Raw genomic sequence first — 26100 nt, forward strand, 5'->3', positions numbered from 1 at the left:
TGATCTATAAATTCCATGCAATTCTAATTAAAATCAGGTTATTTTGTGGATATAGACAGATAGAGTCTAAAGTTTAAATGGAGAGGTAAAAAGAATACCCAACACTTTTAAGGAGAAGATAGTTGGAGGACTAACAGTCCCTGACTTCAAGACTTACTATGAAGTTACAGAAATCAAGACAGGGTTGTATCAGCATAAGAACAGACAAATTGATCAGTGAAAAAGGACAGAGAGCCCAGAAGTTAGATCCACATAAAGATAGTCAACTGATCTTTGACAAAGGAGCAAAGGCAATACAATAGGACAGAGATAGTCTTTTCAACAAATGGTGCTGGAACAACTGGACAATCATGTGAAAAAGAAATCTAGACACACCATGCCATTCAAATTAATCCAAAGTGGATCATAGACCTAAATGTAAAATGCAAAACTGTAAGACCTCTATAAGATAACATAGGAGAAATCCTAGATGACTTTGGGTATGGTGGTGTCTTTTTAAAAACAAGATAAACCACAGACTGGGAGAAAACATTTGCAAAAGACACATCCCATAAAGACCTGTTACTCAAAATATCATCTTCTCAAAATATGCAAAGAACTCTAAAAACTGAATGATATAAAAGGTGGGCCAAAGATCTGAACAGATACCTCACCAAAGAAAAGATACAGGTGGAAAATAAACATATGAAATGATATGCCACATCTTACGTCATCTGGAAAATGCAAATTAAAACAAATACCATTGCGTATCTTATCATAATGGCCAAAATCCAGAACACTGAGAAATGCTGGGAGGATGTGGGTGAAATTAACTCCTATTTATTGGCATTCAAAATGGTACAGCCACTTTGTAAGATAAACTGGCTGTTTCTTGCAAAACAATTTACCATATGATGTAGCAACCATGCTCCTTGGTATTTACACAAAGGAATTAAAACTTAACATCTACACAAAAACCTACACACAATGTTTATAGCAGCTTTAATCATAACTGCCCAAACTTGGGAGCAAACAAAATTCTAGGATTCTGGGCTGGACCAGATGGCAACTGTGTCAGATCTTGTATTAGTGTCAGACTGAGGACCTTCATTGTCTTACTTCTGGCCAGGCAAATTACCTGATGGCGTTTTCCAAAATTGCTTTAAAAAATCTATTATTTGGTTCTGATTATGTCATGCTTTGTGAATGAAGCATTCTGTTGTGTGCACTGAAGTTTATGATGGGTACAGATTTCCCATCTTGAATTTAAATCTTAGAGTTAGAAATTCTGAGTTAACAAAGCATGAACTTCAGTCTCTGCTAATTAACTGTTCTTGGTGAAGGGAAACTAAAAACCAGTCACCATACATGTCAGCTTGGTTGATCAGTGCTGGTAAATGTAGAATTTTGTATTTCACCGGCTTGAGTTTCTCTAGAGAGTCCACCTCACAGCAAAAAAACATATATCTGAACACTAATGGAAAGAGACTTGAGAACCAAATGGCAGTTTTGTTTGAGAATAAGGCCATACAGAGGAATCAGGAGAATCCCATGATGCAAGTGGTTTTAAAGTTTCATGATGTATGAGCTCTATCTGTATGAGGAACAAAGAAACATTCTTTTGACTGTTTTCCATAATTCTTATAAAATATTAGATGGACTTTGTACACATTGTATGCCCACTTGTACACTTGTACTCATTGGATCATTAGGATTTTCAATTTTTGAAAGAGGTTGGCTCTCCTTAAGAGAAAGCCTCTTAAATTAGCCAGCAATCACAGTTGCAACTGACAAAGGAATTAAATGAATAGTACCCATGGCAGAACCCTGGCTTATTTAATACCCCCTACTAAGGCTGCAAAGAGGTTGATTGTAAGCACCCAAAATGGGCATTTGAAAAAAACAGGTAGTTTAACCAAAATCTCTTTGGGCTTTGGTAAAAGCAACTTCTAAATATATCTTGGAAGAATTATAAAAGTCTGTCTTCTGACATTGGAATTAACAAGATCTACAAAAGAAACTACCAGCTTTATTTCTAAAGTTACTATTTCTTGAATGTCTGCCTTAGGTATGGGTTTATCGGTCAGTGGTTTAAAGATCTGATTTGTGAACTTGTGACTATGCATGTAGTTTTCATTTTCCTTTTTCTGATTAAATGACACCCCCATGTTGTGAAAGAGTCTTACGGCTGCTTTGGAAAAACTGGCTGTAGTGCAATATAACCACATAAGGAAGGATAGCCGCAATGCACGCTGCAAGGTTTTGCCACAGTCCTGTTTTTTCAGAACTCATTTATCATCATAGAAATTGATAAACTTACTACATTTATGCTTATTTTAGCATAAGTTCTTTTAAAGTCTGTTAAGATTATCCATTCACCCATTGAATTGCGTTGGCATCTTTGTGAAAAATCAGTTGACCATATATGTATATTTCTCATCGCCTCTGTTCCATTCATCTGTTTTTCCATCATGCTAGTATCACTCTGTCTTGATAATTGAAGCTTCATAATAAGTCTTGAAATCAGATACTGTAAGTCCTCTACCTTTGTTGCTTTTAAAAGTTGTTTTGGCTATCCTAGGTCCTCCACATTTCCATATATATTTTAGTACTACCTTGTCAATGTCTATAAAATCCTTGCTGTGATTTTGATTAGAACTATATAGAATCTATAGATTGAGTTTGGAAGAACTGACTGTGAATAATATTGAGCTTTTTGATCCATAAACATAGAATATCTCTAGTTAGGTCTTTTAAATTTTCTTTCGGTATTGTTTTATAATTTTACAGTGTACAAATCTTGCACACCTTTTGTCATATTTATACCTAAATATTTTTGTATTTTTGATGCTATATAAATGTCTTTAAAGTTTCAGTTTCCTGTTGCTTTTTGCTAGTATATAGAAGCAAATCTGATTTTTGTATATTGCTCTTCTATTTTTGTAATCTTGCTAACCTCAGTTATAGTTAATACAGTTTTTTTTATAGATTCAGTAGGATTTTCTATATGGATTATCATATTGTCTATGAATAGAGTTTTAATTCCTTTTTTTCCATCCTGAAGGTCTGTTGTTTCTTTTTCTTGTTTTGTTGCATTGTCTAGAACCTCTGGTAAAATGTTGAATAGAAGAATAAGAACAGTCATCCTTCTTTTGTTCCTGATCTTAGGAGGAAAGCATTCTGCCTTTCACCATTGCGATGTTAGCTGTAGGTTCTTTGTAGATGCCTGTTATCAGACTGAGAAAATTCTCTTGTATTCCTAATTTGTTGAGAGTTCTTCTGCAGAATGGATTTTGAACTTTGTCAAATGCCTGTTCTGCCTCTGTTGATCTTATTTTTTCCTCTTTTTTAGTCTCTTAATATGGTGAATTACAATTAGATTGTAAACCAATCTTACCTGGTTACTGACTTTACTTGGTCATGATGTATTACAATTTTTACATATTTCTGGACTTGATTTACTAAAGTTGGTGACAACTTTTTACATGTATGTTTATGATTTTTCCCAAAAGCATTAGTTTTAACTTTTATGTTAGGTGTTTTGTATGACATAAAGGTTAATTCAGTTTTTCCCCACATTGGATTGTTTTGATGTATTTGTTGAAGTTAATTGACTGTATAACTGTGGGCCTTTTTCTGGGCTCTCCCTTCTGCTTTGCTAATATATTTGTTAATCTCTATACTAATGTCATAATGTTTTGGTTACTGTAGTGATTACTATAATAAGTCTTCAAGTCAGGTTTGGTAAATTCTCTTAACTTTTCATTTCATGTTTTCTATTTATTAGTCCTTTTCAACTTTTTTCTGAGAAATGTCCTCAGTTTAGTTTTTCAGTTTAATGACTTATTCAGCTGTAGTCATTCTATTTGTACCATCTACTTAAAAATTTTTTTAATGACTATATTTCTCATACTTGATACATCTATTTCTTTCCTTGTTTCTTTTTTCATATTGCTTGCATCTTCCTGTTTTTAAAATATGTTTATTAGTCTAATTTAAACATTTTTATTCTAATGTATCTATTACTGATGGATTCTGTCATCAGTATGCTTTATCTCATTTGAAATGGCTGGGCTTTTCAAATGTCTTGTAATTTTTGGCCCATGAACACATTTTTTCATGGAGATATGTCAGAAAATGCTTTTGGAGGAATGTCAGTGTCAGTCTCATTAAGTTCAGAGTGTGGAGGAAGTCCTAAGATAGAAGTGAAACCATAAAATTGCAATTCAATGCCTTCTCTGTCAGGTTTTAGCCTTTGACCTCCCCTACAGGAAGTAGCATTAGGAGGCAGTCCTTTTCAGCCTGGGATGCATATTGGAATCAAATGAGGAGCATTAAAAAATAGTGATTCCTAATTCCTGGTTTAGTTGTGCAGCCTGGATTTAAGAATTTGTTTTACTTCTTAAATTTAAAGTAATTATAGATTTACAGGAAGTTGCAAGAACACAGAGAGAGTCCATGTACCCTTCATTCAGTTTCTTCCAGTGATTACGTTTTGCTAACTATAGTACAATATAAAAAGCAGGAAATTGACATTAGTACAGTGTGTGTAGTTTTATGTTATTTAACACATGTAACCACTGCTACATTCAAGATACAGAACTATTCCATCATCTCAAAGATATCTCTAATTACCTCTTTAATGTCACACTTCCCCCCACCATCCCTAACTTCTGGTACTTATTAATCTGTTTCTCTGTAATTTTGTCATTTTGAGAATGTAGTATAAATGGAATCACACAGATGCAACTCTTGAGATTGGCATTTCATTTAGAATAATGTTATTGAAATTAATCTAGCTTGTTCCTTGTATCAATAATTTACTACTTTTTTTTAGTTCTGAGAGTATTCCTTGGTATGAACTACCACAGTTTGTTTAACCTTCAATTCATCTATTGAAGGAAATTTTGTTTCTAGTTGTGGTGATTATGATACAATAAACCATATGCATTTAATGTAAATATTGGTGTGTTAGGGCTCAAATATCCTACATTATTTTTTTTGTTTTCTATTTTTTCCCTTTATCTTGTCTGTTTCCTTTTTCCTGCTTTTCTGGGGTTACTTAGACATTTTTTAGAATTCCATTTCAGTTTATGTTTGATACTTTTGAGTATCTCTATATAGATATTTTTAATGATTGCTGTAGGTAAACATAAGAACATAACTCATCACAGTCTATTGGTGTCACATTTTACCAGATTAAGTATAGAAATCTTACCTCCCTTTAAGTCCTTTTACCCTCCCTCATTTATATTCGTCTTAATGATAGAGGTTTGTTTTTTGTTCTGATCAGGACTTATATTCCCCTAATGTTGATGTTCATGTTTTTCATTGATGTTTCTTTAGTCTAAGATTTCATATATTAGCATTATTTCTTTCAATGTTTATCCTTTCTTGGAATTTTGATTAGGTGAATATTGGACCTTTTCATTCTGTTCTTTTTTTCTAATTAAAGTTTCATTGATATACAATCTTGTATTGGTTTCAAATATACAACACTGTGTTCAGTCTGTTTTTTATGTTTCTTAACCTCTCATGTATTTTTCTATCTTTTATTTCTGCTCTATTATAAGTAATTTCCTCTGATCTGTTTTTTTCCAGCTTACTTATTGTCTCTTCAGCTGTATCTATTTTGTTCTTAAATTGTCAGTTGATATTGTTTCTCTTTTTAAATTATTTCAGTGATTTTAGTTTAATTTCCTAAAGTTCTCCTTGGTTCTTTTTAAAAATCTGCTGGTTGTTTTTTCTTATTATCATGTATTCTATTAATTTATGTCTTAGTATCTAAACACACTTAAGTTTCTATTTGATAATTCTATAATCTGAAGTTCTTGGGGATCTAATTTAGTTTGTGTGTCTTCTGACTCCAAGTTTGTGTTGTTTCTTAATGTGTTTTTAAAATTTGAATTGTGAGCTCATTTTCAACAGACCTTTATCTCAGGTTTAGTTCTGTGCATGAGTTGAGGACATATCCTTCCAAAAGTTTTGTGTTTATTTTTGCCAAGTGTTCTAGATTATATGACCATCCTAAAACCAGACTTATTTTGATATTTTTATCTTGAGATTAAGAATTCCCAAGTAACATTCTTAGTGATTATTACCTTAAGTCTAGCAATGGTTGACAAGCTCATTTTCTATAATCTGACATTTCCACTAAATGATATAGTCCTCAGTGGCTTTATCTGGGGTATCTTAGTACTAATTCTTGCATTGCAGACATCTCTATAGTCTCATATGTTTCTGAGTTAAAACAAGAGACCCTACTACTGAGATAGGCAAACCCCAACCATATCTAACAAAATATCAGTTCATAGTCTTATTGCTCTAATTCCAGAGAACTTCCCTTACAAATTTTTATAAGTTTTGCTATACAATTAAGAGGATACCTCTTACATTTTATGCAGTATGTCCAAGTGTTTTATGATGAGAAGACTTTCAAATTATCTAGTTTCTGTATTGCCAGAAATTATAGTCTGTGTACTTGTTTATTGGCTATGCACTCCATAAGGGCAGGGGAGGGCCAGTGCCCACCTCATTCACCATAGCTTCCTCAACACCTAGTGCCTGGTACATATTAGACATTTAATAAATGTCTGTGGAATGAATGAAATGCTGTTGATTACTGATATATTTATAATAGTTAAGAACTGAAATGAACCTGTCTAATAATAGAGTAATTAAGTAAATGGTTATATTTACTTGAAAGTAAATGGCTGTTGCTCATACATTTTTTCAGCCACAAAATGATGATTTGGAGGGCTGTAGTATAAGATTGAAAAATATAAAAAATTCCGTGTAGGTGAAAATTCAGAATTCAATTTTGAAATTGTAGTATGGTAACTTTAAATTATGCATAACAAGAAATTAATAGTGAACATCAAAATGCTAATAGTTGTTTATGTTGGAGTGATGGATGAAGGATCCCTTTTTAACCTTAATTCTCCCAGCTTCCTATACTGTGGTTTTATAATGAAAATACTAAGAAGAAAAAATGTTTATCAGTGTCCTTAAAAGTTTTTAGATTTAGATACACTAAAAAGTTGATGAAACATAAAAATTTCAGAATTAGTTTAATTATTAAAATGTTTACAGACTTTTATATGAAAACACAGAAAAAGATCTTTCTGATACTCAGCGACACCTTGCTAAGAAAAAATATGAGCTACAGCTTACTCAGGAGAAAATTATGTGCTTGGATGAAAAAATTGGTGAGTTTTTTTCCCTGATATTACCCTTTTTTCAAAAAGCTGGTAGTAAAATACATTTTCTTTTCAGTAATAACATAGGTAAACTTGGAAGTAATTCAAATAAAGTTAAAATTTTATTAATCAGAAATCATGGGAAAATGTGTTTTTCCTTGATAGTAAAAGTTTTTACTTAGATTTAGGAACATAAATACTTAGACATGGCTTCATATTTTTCAATAGCTAAACAAAGCAGCAACACTTTGTAAATTTATGATGATGGCTTTTAAATTTACAAGTTTTTGTATTGTATTCTGGCTTGTCCATATACTATAATGAAACATAGTACATATGTGTTACTTCCAGTGGAAATTGTAGATATATTTGTCTATATCTATGGTATTGGGTTTATAGAGAAAATTATTTTTATAAGTCTCCTATTTATTTTTCTTATCAGTGATCTCTATAAAAATACAGTCATAACTAATTTTACAACTGTAAAGTAAAATTTTGGGCAGGACTATAAAAGAGCCCATTTTAAAACTGAGAGAATAGTTTTAACATTTGCTATTATTATGTAGTTTAAAAATGTCTAGCATAAACAATTAGATGCATAGAGGTGCTTTCTATTGAGGTAGGGAAATATTAAAAGAGAAAAACAAAAGGGGAATATTGAAGAACTCATTTTAGATATTTTTTCAGTCCAAGTAGAAGTGTAAGGTAAGCGATTAAACAGATGTTTGTATCTCAGGAGAGAAATCTAAGCTAAAGATATATCAGGACACATCAGCATATAAATGATATTTTAAAACCATGAAATCACCTAGGAAAATATAGAAAATGAGAAGAGGAGGATCCAGGTCTGAGTGAAAAGAAGCCAAAGAAGTAGGAAGAAAACCCAGAAGGGAGTGTTATTTTGGGAGGGAAGACAGCAAAATGTTTTAAAAAGGAGGGTATGATCAATTGTCAGATACTTTTGAGAAGCAAAAATAAGATGAGGATGAAAAAATACTGGTTAGATTTGGCACATTGAAGGTTTTAGCAACACAAAAAAAGTTTGAATGGACTGTTAGGTAAGAAGATGGAGCAGGTTGAGGAATGAGGGAAGTGAGGAAGTAGAGACGTGAGGGAATAGGGCTCTAAAAAAGTTTGCCTGTTAAGAGTAGCAGAAAAATGGGTGGTAGCTGAGGGGAGTTGGGAGGTTGAGGATGTTTTTTTTAAGCTAAGAGATACTAGAGCTGTTTTGGAGATTATTTTTTTATTCATTTTATGCTAATTAATGAACTCAGTATCAGAACATCCAAAACATGTGAACTGCCTTAAAGACAGTACTGCCTGGAAAAGGGACGTGTTGTATTCTCAAGTACTATGTAGATCATCCCTTGGTAAATGGTGTTACTTCTCTTATTGCTGCATTGGATGGCCATCGGCGGGGATTTCCTGGAGTTGTAGACTAACAAAGCTTCCCTGGTCTAGTTTTAGACCAGTGGTTCTCAGACTTTGGTTCATGTCAGAATCCCCTGGAGAGCTAATAAAGATCATTGGAGCCAGGCTCCTTGAAGTAGGATATGGCTCGGGCTTTTGTTTCTTTACCAATTTCCTCAAGTGGGTCTCAAGCTTTAATTCTGCATTAGGATCACTTAGGAGGGGTGCTTGTTAAAACATAAATTGCTCTGCCCACTCAGAATTTCTTAGTCAGTTAGTCTGGGGTGAGACCCAGAAATTTATATTTCTACCAAGTTCCCAGTTGATGCTGATGATGTTGGATGAGAAACCACAATTTGAAAACCCCTATTCTATACTAACCATTCAGGCCTTCAACAATGACTTCGGCTTTCCAGTGTTCTCACAGATTGAGTCAGACTTCCTGGAGTGATTTTTTGTTTTCTAGGAATTTCTATAACACTACTTTAGAAAAATCAGAACATTAGAAGATGTTTGACTCTGAAGATGACTTAATTGAATATTTTATTAAGATCTATTAGTTACCAGGTTATATTCAATAGTAATTCTGGGGTAGAGGGAGGGAAAATTAGAGGGGAAAAAGCTCACAGTTTGTTTTAATATTCCATCCACTTCATCCACCCACTCTCTCTTCCCCTACTATACCTATAAATATACTTTGAGAACTTGTGATACAGAGTTTTCCTTTTCTGCTGTAATTCAAATGTGTTAATTGTGCTTTTACATTTATGAGTCATTTAGAATTTCATGATTCATCCTAGTTTTTAATCACTAACAAAAGTCATTTTTTATTTGGGATACAGTACTTATTTTTAGTCATCAACATAATATAGATGAACTTAACTTTGAAAAGTGTTTTTCAATCTGCTTGAAATGGAAAAAAAATTATCTTGATTAAACAATGACTTTGTGATTACATTTTTAGATAATTTCACAAGGCAGAGTATTGCCCAACGAGAAGAAATCAGTATTCTGGGTGCAACCCTCAATGATCTGGCTAAAGAAAAGGAATGCCTGCAAGCATGTTTGGATAAAAAATCTGAGAATATTGCATCTCTTGGAGAGAGTTTGTCAATGAAAGTATGTTCTGAGAATTATAGCTTAAAAGAAATATTTGAACATGGATCTGAGTAAAATGATAGGATTTTCTTAGCTATTTTCCTAGAGAGCTGATACTTTAAAATCTGATTTTGAAATATTTCAAGATAGTCTTAGGAAATAATGTGTTCACATCCACTAGTTAATATTTTTTAATTGATTTTTCTGTCATCAATTTGCAATTAGCATTCGCTGACAATAACTGATTCAAATGTCAAAATCTGAAGCATGATAGTAAAGCAGTGAGACTGATTTCCTCTTAAAAGCACACCAGAACTTATATTTTTAGGTGGTCACCTTGGGAGGCATATGTTTACTCCATTAAAACTGCTTTTGTAATTGTGTGCAGAACTAGGAGCACATTTACATCATCCTCAGCTTTGAGAGTAGATCATATGGAGCTGGTGAATAGAGCTGGATGATAATCTCAATCCCACATTTTTTGTTGCTCAAACAACAAAAAAGGTTGCCAAAAAAGGCAGGGAATTGTTGATGCCGTTTTCTAGCTCATCAGCTGATTCTGAAGGCAATTCCTGAACTGTTTTCCAAAAATGCCTGAAGCAAAGGTAGCATCACAGAAGAGGGTCTTTCCCGTCCCTTAGGGAACTAGTCCGTCCATCCAGCCACCCAACAGACATTATTGATGTGTGCTAGCTGTTTTGTTAGAGGTTTAGAATGAGTGGGCATGCTGTCTAAAAGCCTTTAGTATAATTGGGAGAAAGGTAAATAAAGATGCTATTATGATAGAATGTGCTAAGTACTGTAATGATGTATTCACAATGTGCAACTAGAGTTTGGCAGAAACATCTAGAAAGCCTTCCAGGAAGTGATGGTACCTGGACCACCCCAAAAGATGGCTAGAAATAACCAGGAAAAGATTTAGAGAAAGGGTGATTCAGACAGGTAGAACAGCTTATATGAAAGCCCAGTGGCTTTCATAAGATAATTTAATGAGATTTCCTGATGGTTTAGTATGTGCGGACAATAGATTGCAAAGAGGTGAGTATGGAGATGGGGTTGGGGGTCAAAGATGAGTAAGCAACCAATCATAAAAATATATGTGATACTGAGTTTAGACTCTTACCATGGATATAAGATATCTTTGAATTAACATAAATGAAATATTACAATTAGATCTTTACTTTAAAACAAATATTCTGGAACTGTTAATCCATGTAAATGATACATTATAGGGAAATGAGAATAGTGACAAGAATACTAGTTAGGAATGAAATGATAACTGTGTTAGGGTAGTGGCAGGATTTCTTGAGAGAAACAGGCAGTTCTATTAAGGAAGTAAGAGTATCAAGATGTGCTTTCTGATTTAGGAAACATGAAAGATTCCTAAACATTAAGTACGATACACAGGAAATAGAACAGGCTTAGAGAGGAATATTATTGACATGTCTTTCAGACATGTAGTTAAAATATTCACAGTTCTTGGATTTTTAGGTTTAGAGAGAAAATTGAATCAAAGTTAATAGATTTGGGAATGATGAGCATAACTGACGTCATCAAAATGCATGAAATAGTAAATTTTGGTTTACTTGCTGAAAAGACTGACTCATGACTTTATAACTCAATAATTTTGAAACTTCATGGGACTTTTTGGGGTTGAATTTTGCTTCTCATATTCAGACCACTTTTAAAATACTGAAGTGTGATTTTCTTTAGAAACAAATTATTCAGATTTTTAAAATCTCATTTTCCTCTACTATATCTAATATTTCACATTTCTTCGGTTCTGTTAACTGAACCAACATTATCTTTTCCTGCACAAGGAATACTGACTTGCAAGGCCATTTCAAAATCAGGAACTTCGTATAAGATTATGAATATATATACATCCATTTTCTGAGGGGAAGTAACTTCTTAAAACAGTGTTAGACATTCTAAAGAGGAAGTATTCTCTATGATATTTCAGAGCTGAATTTACAAATACCCTTCAGTGAAAAGCAGTTTTGTAGTCTAATCTGGAGATTACAGAAATAAATTACTATGGAAAAATCTACATTATAGCCAGTGCAGTGGAACTTTTTCTGGTAATCATGATTTAAAAAGATGTTCTTCTACTACTTGCTACCAATTAAAGTTAGAAAACTAAACAGCAAGTTCACAGATTTTTGAGTAATAAAAGATAGCATTATTTGTGCAATGTTTTAGTCTCTTTCTAAGTAGATTTATGACCATCTTGTCCAGATTGAACTTTTAGCAGTTAACTTGAATTTGTCTCTGGTTGGCCAAACATATGGAGGTTGTACAAGGAATATTAAGCTGGAAATGATGGCATAGATTTCAACAATTTGAGAAATGGTGGTCTTAGTGTCAAATTAAGAAAAATATAGTCTAATAGGATATATTTTTGGATTCTACCCAGTAATTTTCTTGCCCTGGACACTTTACAATGTTCTTTGAGAATCTTACTTTGCAAGGATTTCCATAGTTAAAGGAAAGTCCTTTCTAGGCTTATAAGCCGTATTTAAAGCTTAACCAAGTAATGGCTTTCAGAAACACTAGAAGTTCAATTAATTTTTCAGAATTTACTTAGAAGTGTATTATATTTCAAAAGCATGTGTAAATATCTCAAATTAGGTAGTATTTTCTCTTTGAGTTTTTTCTTCCATTGGCTTGTGCAGCTTAAAGAGGTTTAACTGTTTTGCTAATGGGTATTTTAACCATACTCCAATGTACATATGTGGAATCCACACCATTCTGCCAGAAAGAATGGGAAATGAGGCAGAAATACCCTGGAGAGGAGCACATGAGTAAAGGAAGGTGTCTAACATACACACATCCAACTGTCCTCTAAAGAACAAGAACAGGACTAGTTGGGAAATGAAAGTTTAGTTTTTCATCTTGTAACTTGGTTACTAAGGATTTGAAGTGTCAAAGGGCAAAGTGAAATCTAGGTATTTATTGACAGAATAATTTTCCTACTGTTTTAGGGCTAATGTCAGCTCTAAGTGTCTGTGTAATATCTAACTTCTTCAGGATCAATGAGAGTTTTAAAAGGAGGAGGTGTAGGAATGGTATAGATGGCATTAAGATGTTCGCATGCATTTCAGCTTTAACTGACTCCATTAATTCTACTCCCTGATCACACCCTTGGAAATGGAGAATATCAAGAGTTTGTTTGTTTACACCTTTGCTCTAGGCCAAATGCCTACATGCTTATTAGCCCAGACCTAAAATTAATAGTATACTTTCATAAATAATTCCATTAGAGCAGCTTTTTGGAGATGCTATTGATGACTAACATAAAAAACTTGATCAAAAGTGTTATTATTAAGAATTAAATTTAGTTTTACGTGATTCACTTCCTTGATTTTTAAACATGAATGAAGTCAGTTAGTACTCAGTATAGAACACCACCAAAACCATTGCTTTGCCTCCAAAAATAGGATGCTTATGGGGTTCTTGTGTTGCTGGGTGACTGCAGAGCACACCTTTTAACAAAGTAGTTGATATGTTGATCTCATGTCAACACACCGAAGTGTGTTGTTGACTTTCATGAGCATAAGCTATTGTTCTTATCCAGTACAGATATTCACATTGATACATTATGCTTTAGTTTTAAAGTATAATGAAGAATAGAACATAAATATTTAAAACCAAATGGAAATCAAAAAGGGAGAAGTTTTAACAGAAATAATAGTTCAAGATAATTTATTAATTTAATACTTATATTACTTTTCAAGGAAAAGACCATTTCAGGCATGAAGAATATCATTGCTGAGATGGAACAGGCATCAAGGTAAATTGTTCATTCAATAAAAACTTGAGCACTTTCTGCGAGCAAAGTACTATGTTAGGTCAAAGATAGTGAGAAAGAAGGGGCTTAATGTTACGTATCAGGTGATAACTCTCCAATGTTGAAAGAAGGCCTAAGTCTCTCTGAGGAAGTAAGAGAGGATATGGTGTTTGCCAGGTGAAGGAAAAGGAAAGGCATTCATGGTAGAACGAATAGCAAAGAACCACAGATTCTGTTCACAAGCCTCTTGAATGACACATAGTGCATCGGAACCCAAAGTGTAAGAGGGGAAGTGAAGGGAGGGGAGGCTCAAGAGGCAGGCCCAGGCTGGTGATAGACAAATGAGTCTTGGTTTTATCCTTTGGGCAGTAAAATCACTGAAGAATTTTGAGGAGATTTTTGTGTTAGATCACCCAAGGCAAAGAGGTGGTGATTGATTGTGGTTAGCGGTTTGGGCACAGAGGTACTTGTGAGGGAGAGACTCTAGGAAAATGCCAGGTGCTGGCTGGGGATGAATACTGGACATGATGAAAGTATGTGGAAAAAGATAACTTTCCTCTGAATTTGAAGAGTCTTTGAGACCTTTTTGTACATATGTCTAGCAAATGTTAGTATAAGAATCTGGAATGTAAGGAAACGCCTGAGGCTGGAGATAATGATTTCAGAGTTATCTGGGTATGGATGGCATATAAATGGGATTTGTCTGAAAGAAAGGGTAGAGAGAAGAATCAGAAGGCTAAGGATTAATCCCTGAAAAACATCAATTTTTAAGAGGGCAGAAGAGGAACCTGCAGAGGACACTAAGCTATAGCAGCTAGAGGTAGGGTGAAGGCTTTCTTATACCCAAGTGTCAGAAGTTTTGAAACACTTAACAAATCAGTGCCTGTTATGTATATCTAGCATCCTTTTTTGTAATGAAATGTTGGCAACATAGAGAAACTCCAATGCACTGTTACTGGAGTATTTATTCCTACAGATTTAAATGTGTTTAAAACTTCTTCAAATGTTTTCATGCTGTCTATCTTCTGTCTTATGTGCATTTGTTATTCTGTTTTGAGTCTCTTCTTATGTACTATTTCATTTGTGGAATAGACAGTCTACTGAAGCCCTAATTATGTGTGAACAAGACGTTTCCAGAATGCGTCGGCAATTGGATGAAACAAATGACGAGCTGGCTCAAATTGCCAGGGACAGAGATATCTTGGCTCATGAGAATGACAATCTCCAAGAACAGTTTTCTAAAGCTAAACAGGAAAACCAGGTATACTTGTTCCTACAATTTTTTCTCCAAGAAAGTGATATATAAATATTTCTTCTGAGGCATGACCCTCGTTTCATTTTGTAGAAAACTCAGGCTTTGTAATGAGCCATTTTTTACCTTTATTACCCAGAATATGCCACATGATTTCTAAATGAAATTCTCAGAAAATGTTAAATATTAAAAGAAAAGAGGGAATAGGAGATATAATAGATTTGTATTGAACTTTAAGAAGTACTTCCTTACTGAAGGATAAATTTGAATAATCAACAAATGAAGATTAAAAACCTTCAGAAACTAATAGGAAAAGTATAGAGTTATTTGATGGACCACTGTTCTGTTTAAGTGTGAGTGTATGAACAATGCCACGTTTTTTGGCCCTCTTTAGCCCTGTGATTCTTTTTAGGAAAATTTCTTTTGTAATTGCCACTTCTCTAAGCCAGTCTATTTCAACTGTATCCACAGTTCTCACTTCTAGTATCATTATTTTAATTTGAACATTAAACAATTCTATTTGGATGCTTTCTTCCCTTAAAATTCTTCAGTCCAAATGATTTTCCCCACTTGTCTATCACTCTCAATGTGTTTAGTTTGCACCATAAAATTCTGTGTTTTCTGTTAAATATTTTTAATTTGTATAAACAGATAACAAAGATGCAATGCTTTGTTAATCATAAAAAATTGCCTGCGATAGTGAAGTACTTTGTTGAAAAGTCAGCAATACTGAGATGCTGGAACACAAAAGGGACATTACATAAAAATGAAAGAAATCTGAATAAAATGTGACTTTAATAGTATACCAATATTGGGTCATGGTGACAAATGTACCATACAATGTAAGATGCTAGTAATAGAGGAAACTGAGTATGGGTATATGGGGATTCTCTGTACTCTTCACAATTTTTCTTAAATTTAAAACTATTCTAAAATAGTTTATTTTTAAAGAGTTAATGATGGCAATAAAAATAAAAGATGAATTTATATATTTTGTGTGCTCTACTTGTAGCTAGAGCAAATAGACTAAAGATGAGTATAACAGCCAGAGACGGGTAAGATTCCTCAAGGGAGGAACAACCTAAGACAGGCACAGTCGCAGGAGGGCCATCAGGTGAGAAATTGGGGATCAACAGAGGTGAGGCTTAGAACCTCACCCCCCCTGTTCTGAGAGAAATCTTCTGCATACGTGGATGTTTTATTGCCCTGGTCTAGCTTGGATTAACACATAGTCTACAGGCACACACCTGATCATCTACATTTGCTCTCTTACAACACTAAACTATGTTTTCTACCTTTATCTTGTATCTACCTACCACTTCAGCATTTTATTAAAAATAATAATAATAAAGAGAGAAATGTAGTATCCACACATAAATCAAGTATAAAAACCAAATGAGTATTCATATTTGAACTGACTGTTTAGAGTTCATAATGCATGAGCAAAACTGAAAGTTTCTGTGATGACTGCCCTTGTACTGTTCACTATGTAACTTATTCATTATGTAAGAATTTGTTCTCCATGTAAGAACTTGTTTGTTATGCCTCAGAAGATTGGAGACTGACGAAAATTAGGCTTGGGGTGGATTAATGATTGTGCATTGAGCATTGACTCCCCTATACAGAATTTTATTGTCGTTAACAATCATTTGATCAATAAATATGAGAGATGCCCTCACAAAAAAAAAAAAAAAAAAAAAGGACAGACTTCCAATGGTAAAATAAATAAGTAACCGGGATGTAATGTATAGCATAAGGAATATAGTCAAGATAATGTAACAGCTTGGTAGGGTGATAGCTGGAACCTCGAATTATGTATATAAATGTTCTACCACTGTGTTGTACACTTGAAACTAATGTAATGTAATACTGTGCGTCAACTACCCTTCAATAAAAAAATAATTATTAAAAAAGAAAAAATAAATAAATAAATAAAGGATTTCATTATCCAGCCAAAAAAAAAAAAGATGAGTATAACTTATATTTATGAAGAACTAGATTAAAAGCTCTCATTTTTACCACCCAGTTAGCCACTGTTAACATATCTGTTATGTTAACAAATCTGATTTTCAATGTACTTTAAAAAAATTTTATACTCTCTTTTACATTAATTTTTTAATGTAACTAGAATAAAACTACATACCACCCTATATCATGCTTTTTTCCTGCATGAGAAATCAATAGAGTGGAGTATTAATGGCTCACAGGAATTTGAATCCCCCTGCCTGGCTGTGTGATTATATCACTTAACTTCTTGAATCTCAGTTCATCATCTGTAAAATGGAGAGTAAATGTGAATATGCCTAGAAAGCACCTATCAGACTGTCCACCATAAAAGCTCAATAAATCTTTTGTAGTGAAGGTATTAGCTTACTCAAACATCATAAACACTTCCCTGCTTTGTTAAAATTTCATAGATATGCTTTATAATCAGAAGAAAATTGGTGTCATAACAATTTACCCATGTTGAAGAGTAGTTTTTTCTTTTATTTGGGTCACAGGCCCAAGGGTAGAAGATGGTCTGTCTAGTGGACAAGTTGTTTAAGAATCCATATTACAGATGATTTGGAAAATAGAATTCTAAAAAAAATTTCATCCTCAATACCACAATTTTAAACAAATTGGGATGAGGTATTTTTAGTGTTTTATCCTGATTTTTTCATGAATATTTTCCTCTGTTATTAAAAATTATTCCGAGTGTTTCTCATAGATGCATAATGTTCTATGTGGTTATACCACAATATAGATTATTATTAATTACTGCATGATTCACTTAATGTGAATAAATACTACCACTATAACAAATAATGCCTTAATGAACATTCTTTCTCACTAAATTTTGTTAGATTTAATTCCAAATTCAATAAAAAAGCTATGAGATTTCTTTTTTTTAATTTTTAAAAGATTTTCTCACTGGACATTCTCAAATACAGTCCGCACTCATGTATCCATCTCCCACCTTCAACAAAAGCAACATATTTGCCTTTCTTGTTTTTGTAAGTGTTTAAAAATGTCTCTTGATACAGCATCAGCTCATAGATCAGAGATTTGTTCTTTGCAAATTTACATTTACTCCTGATACATAGGAATGCCCATTCTTTGCCATGACAGAGTAGCTTTAAATCTTTGCTAATTTGGTAGGCAAAATAGTATTTCATTGTTTTCATTACCATGTCTTCGATTACTAGTAAATTTTAACTTTTTTCAAGTATTATCCACTTGTGCTTCCTTTTTATGAAGTGCCTATTTAGTTTCTTTGCCCATTTACTGTTTGGACCCTTATGTTTTTATGAGAGCTTTATGTATTGGTATATTAACTTTTATTTATCATATTTATTGTAAGTATTTAAACATTTATTTATGGTGTTTTTTACATAGATTATTTTTTTATTTTTTGTAGTCAAATCTAGCTATCTTTTTCTCATAGGCCCTGTCTAAAAAGTTGAATGATACTCATAATGAACTTAATGACATAAAACAGAAGGTACAAGATACTAATTTGGAGGTTAACAAACTGAAGAATATATTAAAGTCAGAAGTACGTATATATTTTCCTCTTCTTTGCTTGTAATACCTAAGACTTCACTACAGTTTTGATCAGTTATACTCATTGGGAAAGCCAAATCAAGTCTTTCTTTAATACATAGCACATTTTAGTGTTAGCAATGATGGGTTAACTATATATTTTGAATGTTACCAATGTCCAGAAAGTAACGCAAGAATGTGCCCTTTCAGTTTGCCACTCAGCCATTCTAGATAAGTAGCATCCTAAGTCAATGAAGGACAAGGGGTCAGAATCAACTTGGGCTCATTTATATTTGAAAATGGTAGAATTTAAATTACAAACCTTTAACAAAAGAGCCTCCACCTGATTGTATAGCAAATCAGAACTAATCACCCTGTTGTGGAACTATTTCTTAGGATCAGAGGTAAGATGACTGTCCTCTGTGCTTTATCTGAAATAGTGTAGTTGGATTTATTACTGTAATAGCATATAGTGTTACCTAGAGACCACTCAAACCATTAACAGGAATTTCCCCCATAACTGTTTTCCTTACTTTATTAACATGTCATATAATATCAGTCCACAGATATATCGACATAAAAATAAATTTTTATTTATTTATTTATTTACATATAAATATTTATAGTATGCACAAAATTATTTAGGACTTGGAGAAAAAGGAGATTTTAAGGGTACCCAAATTTCAGCCCTTGCTTTCAGGCAGTAAGACAGGAGCCCTACATTGGCAAAGTAGGTGGTTTCCTACACTTCTTGATTTTAAGGCGCCAGCAATATAATACTGTAAGTGGATAGAAGCTTTGGAGTCAGATAGGTCTGACTCTTCTCACTGATGACGTGGACTTCTGTAGACTACTCAGCCTCTGAGTTTCAGTGTTCCATCTGTAATTAGGAAGAACATCCAAGTAGGATAGACCTAACACAGTGAGCTATTTAGATCTATTTGGAAATAGGACAATAAATAAATAAATGAATGTCTGAACATTTAGCTTTCAATGTTAGAGACACTTCCCTTTTTCTCCCTTTCCTGTCACATTACCTGAAATTCCACCTTTAGGCACTGGGGGCTTTTAGATTCTGGAATTTTATTTTCAGACATCACACATGAAGCTTCTCTCAGCTTTTAGCATCTTAATTTGAGTTCTTTATGAGATTTCATTTCACAACATAGCTGGATAGATCCAGGGACCTGCCTGAGAGGATGAACCACAGGTCCATTGGTAGGGAGGCCTATTAAGAATTGCCAAGTACTTTATTCATTACTCATTCATTCAGCATGCAGTATGCTAGGTGCCGAGATGATAGAGATGAAAAACTGAGAGGAAACAGATGGTACCTCTGGCAGTGGGCCAATGTGAGCAAAGGTGTAAGGGGAAAAGGTAGGTCTTACAGCTAAAGTGAAGTGTAAAGATGGGTTATAATAGACAAGAAGGACTTGTTTGAACTCTTACTTTCAGGAAGCTTTAGTTACAGCATAAGCACAGAAGTTATTTGAAGAATTGCCTTTTAGAAAGATCACTCCAGAGATGTTGAGAAGAATAAATCATAGGGTGACAAATCAGAAGGAGGGAGAGCAATTAGGAGAGGCTGTATCCGTAATTCAGTCAAGAGATGCAGAAGAGTCCAGCTGAGGCACTGAGCTGAACCTAGGTGGGCCACCAGAGGGAGCTATGGGGGACAGGGGTGGGGCAGCACCAGACAGCGGTAAAGAGATCTTGAAAGAGGGAATTGGAGAATACCAAAGAACAGTTTCACTTTGTAATCTTACCCCATACTGCTCTGGCTGCTTTGGACAAGTACAAAAAAAGAGTAAAATATAGCTAGGTGGTTGGTGGGCAGGAGAGACGTTTTATGGCAATCATTTTTTAATGCTGAATCGTGTATTACCTACTCACAAAACTAAATTTAATATAAAAATGGTTCCTGTCTTAATGAGGAAACTAATTTTTAAATATAAAAAATGGTAGCTGTCTTAGAAAACTAAATTTAGAATAAAAAATGTTTCCTATCTTAAGGAACCCAAGGTGTTATTGGGAGACTCCACATCCACATCTAACTATGTAAAGCTGTAAGGCATTTAAAGGGAATGACATAGACAGTAAGTGTTACAGAAAGTTAAAGGGGGAGAAAATTGATGTGGGTAAAATTCAGTTTATATATATCTACCTCCCCAAGTATGTACTCTACACAACTGGTATTTTTAGTACAATGATGTAAAACACACACCAGATTCCTGTTAGCACATGGGGAATATCTGAATCTTTAAAGGTAATACAGTAGTTTAATATGTCCATAAAGTGGTGATATTAACTGAATTTCAAGTAGTCTAATGATTAATCATATTTGTGAGAACTTAAATCTGATTTGAAAGCTTCACAGGGTAAGAGATTGTTTATTGCAGTTTGGTCATTTTATTTAACCTAATGTTTCTGGTAGAGAAATGCACTGTTTATTAACAGGTAGGAAAGAATGAGATCTAGTGCCTTTTAAATTAATTACCAAAATTATAAATGATTTTTTAGAATAAGTTTCCAAACCGTACTTCTAAAATGTTTTAAGAAACACCCTCATAATGATTACTCAAGGTAGCATACTGTTTGTGGAGCCTATTGCTTTTCTCTAGAAATAAGATCCTACTTCAATTTGTCATGAATATATGAGTAGTGTTTATTGTCATAGGTTTAATATTTTACTTCTGAACAATTTCAAGTGAGTTAGTTAGAATAGTGAGCAAAAGTGAATTTTATAACAGTCCATGATCAAACCTTAAGGGTGGGGTTATGAATGAAAGGCAGGAAACAGGAAATGCTCCAAACCAAGAGAATTATCAGAAGTTGATGCTTAAGACACGCAAGCAGCCAGAAGCTCTGTAGTCACTACAACCTAGAAAAGTAGTTAGGAAGGGAATACACACATATAAAAACTTAGAAACCAGACCAGCTAGTAGTTAGTAAGCAGATGCATGGGAAAAGGAGGCAATGAAGGGTTTTGAAAAGCAGATATAAGAACATATTATTCATCCAGGTCCTGTAGATTACAGTAAGCAGTTAACTTTCCTAGACAGGTGAGGGTGACAGAGAAGCCAAGGCAGATCCTGGTCACAGTCTCTTTCTGTTAATTATAGGATGACCAGTTTTCTAAACTGATAGTGTAGATGGGGTTCCTTGAGGTTATGTTACAAACGATCCTTGTGGCAAGTAAATTCCCAATGAACTGGCAAATAATGTTTAATTTACATCATATGTTGAACATTTTACATCTTTTAAAGTAAGTAATACCTAAGTTTGCTTTTCAGGAATCTGAGAGCCACCAAATGATGGACCAACTCCGAAAAGCCAGTGAAGATGCTGAAAACTGGGAAAATAAGGCCCGTCAAGCAGAGGCAGATAACAATACCCTCAAATTAGAATTTATCACTGCTGAGGCAGAGGGTAACAGATTAAAAGAAAAAGTAGATTCCCTCAATAGAGAGGTTGAGCAGGTATGTTTGGGGGAAATATACTTGTAGTACATCCTGTGTCATATTTAAAAGAACTTTGCTTGGCTTTCCATACATTAAATATTATAAACTCTTAAATTATTTAGATATACTGTAAATTGTAGCCTGCTAACTGTTCTCCTTATACCCACTCTGATTCTCCTCTGTTACCTATCCTACAACTAGAAGAATGCTTAGCATTTTTAAGTATTAGTAACTATTTCAAACATAATAAAAAAATACAAAAAAAGTAATATAAAACACACACATACACACACCTCCCAGGTTTAAGGATGCTAACATTTTGCCATATTTGCTTCTTTAAGTCTCTCTTTATTTAAAGAAACAAAACATTACAGATAACTCCTCACCCTTTCCCCTCCTCCCTCCATAATGACTGGTGTGTATAACTCTCAGATCATAAAACTCCTTTGCACATGTTTATACTTTTTCTGCATATCTGTTACCCACTAATATAAAATATCTTGTGTGCTTTAAGTTTTTAAGTGATAATATATGGTAAATACCTATTTGCAACTTGTCTTTTTTGTTCAATATTATAATTTTGAAATTTATTTATTTTGATACAAATAGTGTACATCTAAACAGTCGCATCTATATTCATTATGTAAATATTTTCTTTTAAAAGTTCATTCCCATATTGAAGGAAATTTAATTGTCTTCACTTTTTCTGTAATAAAACACTGCATAGGCATCCTTTTAGAGTTTTCCTTGGATATGTATTTCTCTAGTTTACACCTGGAAGTGGAGTAACTGGATCTGAGATATGTTCAATTTTAACTCTTCTAAGTTTTGTCAAATTGCTGTCTAAAGTTTTATTCTTTCACCAGAAATCATGGAGTTATCATCTTCTCAAGTACTAATCAATACTTGGTATTATCAGACTTCAAAATTTTTTTCCATACTTTTTGTTTTGTGTTTCCTTGATTACAAGTGAAATTAAGGGTCTTTTCATGGTTCTTGGCCATTCAAGATTCCTCTTCTGTTAATTTCCTTTTGATTTTCTCCTGAATGAATTTTAATAAACTTTACCCATTTTTCTATTGGGTTGCTATCTTTTTCATACTGATTTATGGGAAGTATCTATATATTCATTATAATAATCCTTTAAAAGGTATTAATTATTCTCCTTGTCTGTGGGTTGTCTTTTCACTGTGCTTGGCAATATAAACACAATGTTTTAAAATGTTATGCTGTCAGAATTTTGTTGGTCTTTTCCCATATGGTTTATGCTTTTATGTCTTCTTCAAGAAATTCTTTACTATCCCAAGACCAGAAAGGTATTTTCTTATATTTTCATTTAGAAGTTCTTCTAAAATTTTAAAGGTATGTGACATTTTACCCTTCACATTTATGTCTTTAATCTGCTTGAGATTGATTTCATATATAGCTTGAAATAGAGATGTTATTTTATGTTTTTACGGATGGATAGCCATCATCCTTCTTTATTGAATTGTAAGTCTACTTTGTCATAAAAGTAAGTTCCCATATATTCTGCTCCATTGATCTGTTTATCAGCTTGCCAACAATATACTCTTAGAGCTTCTATAGTTTTAAGTCAGATATCTGGGAGGATTAATATTCTCCCCAATTATTTATTTGTTTGTTTTTTAAAAACACATATGGCATTATTAATTTTTCCAGGAAGTTAATATATTATTAACAGGAGTGTGACATGGGTTCAGCTACCCAGTGAAGCCGCTAAGGAGCCAAGCTTTTCTTTTTCTTCCTTAACTTATTGAGTCTTCATCCTCATGCTTACGCCCTCACGGGCACATTGCTGTCAACAGCACCAGGCAGTATAACAAAAATTGAGGAAGAGGGAACACCTCCAAACTCTAAGAGCCCAATATTACCCTGGTAAAATCAGACAAAGACACTCTCCCCAATTATTTTGACTATACTTTGCCCTTATTAAACTCTCTTAAATGAATTTTGAATAACTTTATCACATTCCATGATTTAACATCTTCTTTTTATATACATTTAAGACTGGAAATTTCTTTCTAAATATTTCTTTGGCTGCATCCTGCAAGTTTTGAGATAATGCTTTTATTGACATGCAATTTTAAATATCACCTAATCCAGTTATTATTTTTGATCACTGAAGTTATTTTTAGAATTTCCAATGTACAGGTGACTTGTTATTGTATTTTTTGTTTCTAATTTTGTTGTCTATTATGATCAGATTAAATGGCTAATGTTATTAATTCTTTGGTATCTGTTAAGGCTTGCTTTGTGGCAGGATACACAATTAATATTTGATAATACTCCAAATGACCTTGAAAAGCATGTGTATTCACTTACTGGATGTACATATAATGTACATTTACTTTAATATATTTATATGTACACACGTGGTTAGCTTGTTTATAGTATCATCCAATTCTTACAGAGCCTTACTAAATTCACGTTCAGTTACTGCAAGAAATGTGTTATATACTCTTCTATAATTGTGCATTTGTTTTTCTCGGAATGATTTTCTTAGTTTTTGTTTTATACATGAGACTACTTTTAGTTCAGTATTTTATATATTTGTGATGAAAATATGAATGTGTCATGACTCATTTGAACACTTTGTGCTTAAAAGTGTGTTTTATATATTAATGTAACTTTCTAGTTTATTGTTTATGAACTGCTGGTATATATTTTAATCAACTGTATTGAATGATTTTACATGCCATTTTACATGCCAAACTGAATTTACATGCCATTAAAAGCATTCATTTTAAGTGTATGATTCAGTGAGTTTTGACAAATGAATACTTGCACAATCATCACTATAATCAGGTTAGAGAACATTCCATCACCTCCTCCACATTCCCTCAAGCCATTTTGCAGCCAATCCATCCCAATTCCTAGGCAACTGCTGATTTGCTTTCTGTCAGTGTAGATTAGATTTGCTTTCTCTTAGAATTACCTATAAACGGAATCCTAAAGTAAGTACTCATTTGTGTCTAGGCTTCTTTCACTCAGCATAATGATTTTGACATTCACCCATGCTGTTGTGTGTTCGTTCATTCATTAGTTCATACTGTTTAGTGGTATTCCATTTTATAACTTTATCACGATGTGTTTCTCCGGCTGATGGACTTTAGTTCGTGTATTAGTCTGTTAGAGATGCTGTAAAGAAATACCACAGATTGAGTGGCTTAAAAAATAGAAATTAATTTTCTCACAGTTCTGGAGGCTGGAAATCCAAGGTCAAGGTGCCATCAGCTTTGGTTTCTTCTGAGGCCTCTCAGCTTGGTCCACAGATGGCCACCTTTTTACTGTGCCCTCTCAAGGCCTTTCCTCTGGGCATGTGCCCCTCTCTTATAAGGACATCATTCTTGGATTTTAATGATACCATTGTACTGGATTCGGGTCCCATTCTTATGATCTCATTTAACCTTAATTACCTCATTTAACCTTATTTCCCTGTCTCCAAATACAGTCACACTGGGGAGTAGGGCTGCAACATAAGAATTTTAAGGGGGCACAATTTAGCTTCTAAGAGTTTGTAGTTTTTAGCCATTATGAATAAAGTTACTGTGAACATTGTATGCAAAGTTTTATGTAAACACAAGTTTAAATTTTTCTTGGATAAATAACTAGGGGTGGAATTACCAAATCATATGGTAAATATGCTTAACTTTTTCCAATCTGATTGTACCACTTTACACTCCATTTGCATTTATGTGAATTCCAGTTCTACATCTTCCATGGTATTGTTAGTAGATATGTATGGTTATCATGTTGCAGTTTGCATTTTTCCTCATGACTAATGATATTGAGCAGCTTTCCACATTCTTAGTGATCTCTAATACATCTTTTTTTCTGAATTACCTATTCAAATCTATTGTCCATCTTTTTATTGGGGTTCTTATTTTTAAGTTGCAAGAATTTTTAAAAAATACTCTAAATGTCCCTTAGATACATATATTTTAAAATATTTTCTCCCAGTTATTGGCTTACCTTTTTTTCTTAATGAAGTCTTTTTAAGAGCAGAAGTTTTAAATTTTTTATGAAGTCCAGCTTAGTTTTCTTTTATACCTTTTACTTCTGTGTCCTAGCTAATAAATCTTGGCATACACCAAGGTGCTTAGACTTCCTTCTCTGTTTCCTCTAGAAATCTTATACTTTTATTTTCTAGGTTTTGGTCTCTGATACGTTCTGAATTAATATTCTTTTTTTTATTTTGGTATCATTAATATACAATTACATGAGCAACATTGTGGTTACTAGATTCCCCCCATTATCAAGTCCCCACCACATACCCCATTACAGTCACTGTCTATCAGTGTAGTAAGATGCTATAGAGTCACTACTTGTCTTTGTGTTATACTGCCTTCCCCATGCACCCCCCCT

General features: G+C 33.5%; 1 protein-coding gene across 7 annotated transcripts in view; it reads left to right on the plus strand.

Annotated features, from left to right (window-relative positions):
- Window positions 1-26100, plus strand: part of TSGA10 (testis specific 10) — a 119660-nt gene that overhangs the window by 51142 nt on the left and 42418 nt on the right. For all 7 annotated transcript variants that reach the window (XM_036880010.2, XM_057496951.1, XM_057496952.1 and 4 more), the window contains 6 exons: window positions 7072-7187; window positions 9553-9707; window positions 13424-13479; window positions 14569-14737; window positions 18156-18266; window positions 21547-21732. In XM_036880010.2, coding sequence (XP_036735905.2) covers window positions 7072-7187; window positions 9553-9707; window positions 13424-13479; window positions 14569-14737; window positions 18156-18266; window positions 21547-21732 — 793 coding nt within the window. The remainder of the gene's footprint in view (window positions 1-7071; window positions 7188-9552; window positions 9708-13423; window positions 13480-14568; window positions 14738-18155; window positions 18267-21546; window positions 21733-26100) is intronic.

Source organism: Manis pentadactyla, chromosome 2 (genome assembly GCF_030020395.1).
Source record: "Manis pentadactyla isolate mManPen7 chromosome 2, mManPen7.hap1, whole genome shotgun sequence".
Taxonomy (NCBI): Eukaryota; Metazoa; Chordata; class Mammalia; order Pholidota; family Manidae; genus Manis; species Manis pentadactyla.